A 7,463-nucleotide genomic window follows, 5' to 3' on the forward strand; every position below is an offset into this window, starting at 1 on the left:
TCTCTGGCTGATGTATTTGGGCAAAAGTCTTTCTATTATGCGATGTGTAATGCTTTTCGTCAAGTGTCTTCATGTGCAAGGAAAGAAAGAAAGAAAGAAAAAGAAAGAAAGAAAGGGAGGGAGGAAGGAAGGAAGGAAGGAAGGAAGGAAGGAAGGAAGGAAGGAACTGGAGTGCCTGGGTAGCTCAGTGGGTTAAGTGTTTTACTCTCAATTTCAGCTCAGGTCATGATCTCACGGGTTCATGAGTTTGAGCCCCAGGTTGGGCTCTGCACTGACAGCCTACGTGGGATTCTCTCTCTCTCTGCCCCTCCTTTACTTGTACGCTCTCCCTCTCTCTCTCTCTCTCAAAATAAATAAATAAACTGAAAAAAAGAATATTGCTTTTTTTCCTTTGTTTTAGCTGATCCATTAATTCATAAAACATTTTCTCGATGTCTGTGATGGAGGCTATATCATTCAGGGTTCTCAAAAGAAAAAATCCAATAGAGTGTGTGTGTGTGTGTGTGTGTGTGTGTGTGTGTATGTGTGCGCGCATGCATGTGTGTGTGCACACGTGGATAAAGAGATTTATTTTAAGGAATTGGCTCCCAGAGATGTGCAGCTAACAAGTCCAAAATCTGCAAAGGAAGCTGGCAGGTGGGAGATCCAAGGCAGAGCCAAAGTTGCCATTCAAGTTTGAAGGTCACCTGTGCAGACCCCGCTCTTGCTCAAGGGAGGTCAGTCTTTTGTTCCTGTCACGCCTTCAACTGATGGTAGAGGTCCACTGACATTGTAGAGGGCATTCTGCTCTACTTAAAGTCTACCGATTTAAATGTTAGTCTCATCAAAACTACTCTCATAGAAATATCCAGAATAATGTTGAGACCAAATATCTGGACACCATGGCCCAGCCAAACTGACACATAAAATTAGCTGTCACGGACCTCGATCTTTTTGCAGTCTACCCAATTCATCTGTCACTCAGAGGGGTTCTTGTTAAGCAGTCGAGAATGATTGCTATCATTGTATTGCTATCTTTTTATTGATCCAGAAAATTCTAGAATATTCTTGGTGTTATTAGGACAGTCCAACCTAATGAAGCAGATTCTAAGCTCTGCTTCTAATGTGCCACTCATCAAACTTACTGACACTGTATTCGCATAGAGCCACAGCAGCAGGTTCCGACTGTTGATTCCATCAAAACCTTGTCAACCCAGCATGGACATCCCCTCCCTCCTGGGTCAGCTCTGCCCTCCCTGATTCTTGTGTTTTCCTCTTCTCTGAACTCTTGAGAGGTTAAGTGGGCCAGGCCAGCCATTGGGTAATTACTAATGCTTCACACTGTCAGTTCTTTCAAGTGTATTCAAGTAGTGAATATCAAGTGTGAACACTCCTTTTAAATTTGTTATACCAGCATTTACCCATCCAAATGAATGTTCTCTTCTTCAAAGCAATAATTTATTCTAATGACACTGCCATTGCTTAAAGCATTTTTGAAATTCTTTAGAAACTCCCTTCAGAACTAGATGCAATATTCTTTTGAATTTCTTAAATAGGGGCATAGCTTGGCTCTTTGAAGATAGATTGGGGATTTGAAACAGTAAAAAGACATTCACATTTGAGCGGATAATTAAGGTAGGCAATCAAGTTGGGCAATGTTATCCTTTAGCCAAAAATCAAACTATAACCATGAGGTAATGAGAAAAAAAACCTCCCTCCTTCTGTAGATAATGTCTGGATTTGCATTCTTGTTGCAATAAATTAATAGCCTCCAAGGTGACTCTAGTACTGAGAGCTTCAATAAATCAATCACTTGGAAAATCAATCCTCATATTTATTTTAAAACTAGATTTTACAGTTTTATGTCATTAATTTTACCTCGGAAACTGGATCCTAAATGTTTTAGATATTCCCTTTCTTGAAATTCTCTCATAGCACTCATTTTATTGTTCTTCTTAGCTTGCACACTTGTCTTTTTAACATTTTTTAATGCTTTTGATTTTATTTTTGAGAGAGGGCCAGCAGGGGAGGGGCAGAAAGAGGGAGACACAGAATCCAAAGCAGCTTCATGCCAGGTGTCAGCACAGAGCCTGATGTAGGGCTTGAACTCACAGACCACTAGATCATGACCTGAGCTGAAGTTGGATACTTAACTGAGCCACCCAGGTGCCCCACACACCTGTCTTCTTTTATAAGACTGGATGCTCCCTGAAAGCAAGGGCTGTCCTTTATAACCAGCACCCACCTCAGTGCGCTGCCCAGAGCAGGCACTCAATTATGTTTGGTGCACGCACGGATCGAATGAATGGGTGAGCTGAATGAATGGATGAACTGAATGAATGGATGAATTGCTTCGATCATTGTTTTCCTATAGATTAGGGTTGATTTTAAACTGTTAAAATATCTGAATTAGGCTGCATTTATACCCGGATTGAAGCCTCTTTTGCCCAGAAAGATCTGTTCCAATACACTTTTCACCAATTTAAGGATTGCCCAACATTACTTTGTTGTGACCCTTGCTAATAAATACATTAGCACAGTGCCTATTCCATTAGAAACAGTTCATAAAAGTTTGCCAAGTGAATACTGAATGAGTGAATGCATCCAATAAAAACTGCTTTTAACTCAATGAAAAAAGTCTTTAATTATAAAAGAAAACTTCCAGAGTTTTAGTCCATTCTTGGAGTGACTATGGATGGTTTTTCTCAATTTGGCTACTTAAAAAAATCTTTGTCAATTTTTGTGAATAGAGTTTCTATTTCCTTTGGGAAACATTTAATATTTGATATCTGCCTAAAGGTTTGTTTGCACTGACACTTATTTTACTGTGAACACTCTTCATCCTGTACTAGGCTGAGTAACAAATATTTAGCCTCTTCTGTTATTAAGGAACAATTTTTTTCTTTTCTGAAAGATCGCTTATCAAATTCGGTTTCTTTTCTCTAGATACTTCCTAGATCTGTTCCTCAAAAAGCTCATCTTGAGAAAGTAGTTGTGAGAACCACAATTCTTACCATGATTTGGTAAGTTACAAGGCAAATCTACCACCTGGAAAGCATGATGGAGAGATCACACATACACACTTGGTCACAAATGTAATCGCTCCCATGTTGAATGCAAAGAAAAGTTTTAATTGCACAAATAGAGTACCCAACATATCAAATATAAATGAAGGGATGATCAGTGGTGCTATCAAAACATATAGTACAGGAAGTTGTTTAAAAAGAATAGAAAAACTATACTAAGGGCCCATAAATCTTCCTCATTATAAGCATACGTAGCGATCCACTCATGCAGGTTTTATATGTAAATAAGATTCTTTTCTCTTTTTGAAGAACTCCACTGTAGCTATGAGATGAAAAATGCACTGATGTAACCATGTATTATGGTAATGTTACAGCTCCCTTCTTTTTTGCTTTTAGTGTTAAGATTGCTAAAAGCTTATTTAAAATACCCAAATGACATAATGCACTTTCAGTAGAGGACACTGCCAAGTACGTTATCCTTCCCCGGTCACTACTGGGTACCGGGTCACCTGGCCTCTGTCTACACAGGCCACTCTGATGAGGGAGAGGCCAAGGGAGCTCAAAGTTCAGGCAATGGGTAGCAGGTTCCTGTCCTCTCAACCTGGCCAGGCTTCTAGTGACCCTTCTCCTAGGGATGGGAAACACCCTTATCTTCCAGCGAAAGGTGTCCTAGGCTTTTTGTCCAGCCACATCTGTAAGAAAAGAGCACGGCTCACCACCCACTTGCTGGGTTTGGGTTCAGACGAGGAGGAGCTCCTGAGCAGAGAACGGCTGACTGGTGCAGTACCCACAGTCAACACTCAGGTCAGACTGGCCCCTCAACGGCTGCAGGGGGAGCTCCCAAGAGGCAGGGGTTCTAAGCAAAGCACTCAGGGTGGCAGGACCCTGCCGCCCCTGCTGCCTCTCTGGAGAAGTGTTCAAAGGAGAGGACACCCGTCCGCCACCCCAGGCCACCGGGCCAAGGCCCTCCCTTCCTGGAGTCAGCTGCCTCAGGCCTGCCAGGGCACCCCCAGGGGAATGGAAGACAGGAGCCTCCCGTGGGAGCACCTGATCGACAAGCAGGTGGGAGTGCCCGCCTCCCGACACCTCTTGTCTCCCCCCCCCAACCCCAGCCTTCTGTCTTGGTGACAGCCTGGCAGAAGCAGTGACCACCGAGTGTTCAGTCCAATCAGACAAATTGGTTGGGGGTCTCTTCAGATTCCAGAACACTTGGAAATGGCAATTCTGCCAAAAGAGCCTCCGTCAGAGATGATCTGGGCGACAGATTGCAGTTGAAAACTTCGTCTATCGAACCTGAGAAAAGTAACAAGCCACAGGATCATCATTGCTGGAAAAAGAACAGCCTTAAAACTCATACAGCACACAAAGTAACCATTTCAGTAAGTAGCAGAGAACCTTGACTTCCTCAGAAAAACTCCTAACTCTAAGTGGTTTTTCATAGCTGTTTGTCTTCCAGTAGGATGTGGACCATAGGCTTTTCCAAGGGCAAGAGTGCACATTTTCTCACTTGTGACAAAAGGCCCACAGTTGGGCAATAGATACCAAGGACAGAGGTCAGTTTTTGCAAAGGGCAGAAGGGGACAAAGCTTAGACTGATTCACCAGAGCAGAGTCAGTAGTGGCCAGGCCTGACCTGCCTGCTGGGAGAGGGGGGAGGTGGGGAGGGGGACTCACCATCCATCCCTGCTGTGCCACCTGCAGTGCATAATGATGGCTCAGGCCTCTGGCAGGGCTCAAAGAGTCCTTCCCCACTGCTCTGGCCTGGAAGGGGCCCCAGGCCTGACTCCTAGTCAACTTGCAAGAAGGCACTGCCCAACTTCACAAGTCCCTTGGTGTCCCCTGGATGGCAATGGACATCCCAGAGAGACACACACGGAGGGTGAGGGATGTGAAACAGCAAGGCAAGTGGGTGGGGCTGGAGGGATGTCATAGGAGAGACCAGGCACCTGGGACTGTAGCCACCACCGGGCAAGTTACTCCTTCCCCAAAAGAATCAGTGTATAATCCCCCACAGGCCTGCAGTGGAGCAAAGCACGAAGTGATTTTGTAAGGAACACACAGACTGAGAAAGCTAAAGCAATATGGAGGGAAGGAGGGAGGGAGTTAGGGGGAGAAAGAGAGGGAAAGAGAGAGAGGTGGGGAAGGAGAAAGGGAGGAGGAAGAGAGAGAGACAGAGCAGGGCAGGAGGAAGCAAGAAAAGAGGAAGGAGGAGGAGAGTGAGAGAGAGTGCGTGTGCGTGCGCACACACACACACACACACACAGGAGGGGAGGCGCTATCTCCAGGATAAGAAATACTTAGGAGTAAGCATTTTTGCTATAAACATTGGAAGAAAGCAACCTTCATTAAATATAATTAGTGGAGACTCTTTGTTTTTTTACATCTGAATATTTTTTTAAACTGCAGGTTCCTAGAGACTGGTGTTTTTTTTGTTTGCGTTTGTGTTCTTTCTTCTCGCAATTAGCAGCAAGAGTCTTGGTTCAAGGAAGTTGCTTGGAGGGGTGGGGGTAGGGGGCCCCCAACTCACGTGGGACCAGAGAGTGGGCTCAGCAGAAGACAAAGCCAGGCAACCCCCGACTCATGTCATCTGCCTTGGCCACAGCCAGACTGACCACTCTCACCAGCTCCTGAGCCGGAAATACTGGATATTAGGATCTAAAGTCAAGTCTGTTAGGTGAAGCCTTCTCCAAAGTTATTCTTTTGTAGTCTTACAAACACTTTCAAAAATTTTTAAAGATAGATATGGCGGCCGTGTGTCCTCCCTGCCCCCGCCCCGGGGCCACTGGTTGTTGACATTCTGTGGCCTTGAATATGCATGTCAGGAAAGCATCATTCCTTCACGATATTTAAATTATTGTTAATATTTAAATGACTAGTAATATATTTTTATATGAACAATATATTTAAACATTATATTCTATGTAGTTATATTCTACTATAACTGCCGTGTCAGAAAACTTGAAGGAGCCTAAAAAGAAAAGTCACTGCATTTCTTCTTGGTAGTAAACATTTCTCACTTCTTACGTTCTGAATTCCATGATATGATATTTTCCTTTTATCAAGAGGCCTTTTTCTTTCTTTTTTTTTTTTTTAATGTTTATTTTTTGAGAGACAGAGACAGAGACAGAGCATGAGCATGAGCAGGGGAGGGGCAGAGAGAAAGGGAGACACAGACTTCAAAGCATGCTCCAGGCTCGAAGCTGTCAGCACAGAGCCTTGATGGGGGGCTCGAACCCATGAACCAGGAGATCATGACCTGGGCCAAAGTTCAACGATTAAGCAAGTGAGCCACCCAGGCGCCCCCGAAGCCTTTCTTTTTCAATGAATTGTCCACTCCCATGATATCACTCTACCCTTTTATTTAACTATCTTCCTCAGGTATTTGGGAATTTTTAACGTACCTCTGGAAGTTACACTGAATTTTCGGTCAGAGAAACTGCTTCTTCGGATTAAAGGTTCACTCATTTTTTCCAGAAATAATTTAATTGTCTCCTTCTTTTCTGGACTTGTACTTGACAAATTCAGAACTTTTCCTTCCACCTTTACAGTAGAATTGCTGAGCCCAAACCAATAGAAGAAATCAAATAATGCATCAGCTTTGAATTCATACGCAAAGCTCAAATTTCCTCCATTAACCACCTCATTTCCTGGAGGGAAAAAATTTTTTACTGCTTCTTGAAAATCAAACTGAAAGAGACAGAGAAGCATTTAATTAATGTCATGGCTATAATGTTATATTACAGAATTGTATATTATTATAGAATTATATTATTGAACTGCCCAAATATCCAAAATATCACATATCTTCTTCCTTTTTCATTTGGACAGATGTTTTTAAACAGTTGACTTTTGCTTTTTAAAACAGACCTTTGCATTTACATCCTCCCCATCTGAAGCCCTTGAACTGCTTGGTCAAATTGACATTTATTAGTACCCCATTTCCAATCAGCTGCTAGAAACCAAGTTCATTTTATTCGTGATGATAATGAAACAATAGAAAACGTATGTGTCTGGTTTTAATTACGCTCTGGGGACTCAGCCTTGCATGAAATGCACAGAGCCCTTTCCTTGTGGTTAGCAGCCCTGGAATGAGATGGACCAAAGCTTACCTGAAGCCGGTAGCTTTCTCCAATCACGGAGGAAATGACCATGTCCATCCCTTGCTCTATCTGTCTTCTTATCTTGGGGTGTCTTGTGTTCACAAGAAACGCGTATGTTCTTTCTAGGAATTAGGAGGCAGAACTCAAATACAAGTGCACACATGTGACAAAAACATATTTCTTAGCATTTGATGAAGCAGCGACTCCCACCCTATTTGGAGATTTTGTTCATTTACAGCCTCCTTTGCGGCTTCCTCAGACCCTCACTGAAAGGCCTACCCAGATTTCTAGAAATGTTACTGCTGAGAAGCTTGTAGATTGTGAAGGAAGCTCTGGGCAACTGTGAAAGCCGATTAGAA

At 43.1% G+C, this 7,463-nt stretch overlaps 1 protein-coding gene across 1 annotated transcript in view; it reads right to left on the reverse strand.

The window, feature by feature from the left end:
- Positions 1–3,066: 3,066 nt before the first annotated feature.
- MEDAG (mesenteric estrogen dependent adipogenesis) overlaps positions 3,067–7,463 on the reverse strand; it is a gene marked incomplete at its 5' end in the record, with an annotated part of 17,028 nt that continues 12,631 nt past the window's right edge. Inside the window, 3 exons of the mRNA XM_029938627.1 lie at positions 3,067–4,298; positions 6,406–6,691; positions 7,114–7,226. Coding sequence (XP_029794487.1) covers positions 4,174–4,298; positions 6,406–6,691; positions 7,114–7,226 — 524 coding nt within the window. The remainder of the gene's footprint in view (positions 4,299–6,405; positions 6,692–7,113; positions 7,227–7,463) is intronic.

The sequence above is a fragment of the Suricata suricatta genome, chromosome 4 (genome assembly GCF_006229205.1).
Source record: "Suricata suricatta isolate VVHF042 chromosome 4, meerkat_22Aug2017_6uvM2_HiC, whole genome shotgun sequence".
In the NCBI taxonomy this organism is placed as follows: Eukaryota; Metazoa; Chordata; class Mammalia; order Carnivora; family Herpestidae; genus Suricata; species Suricata suricatta.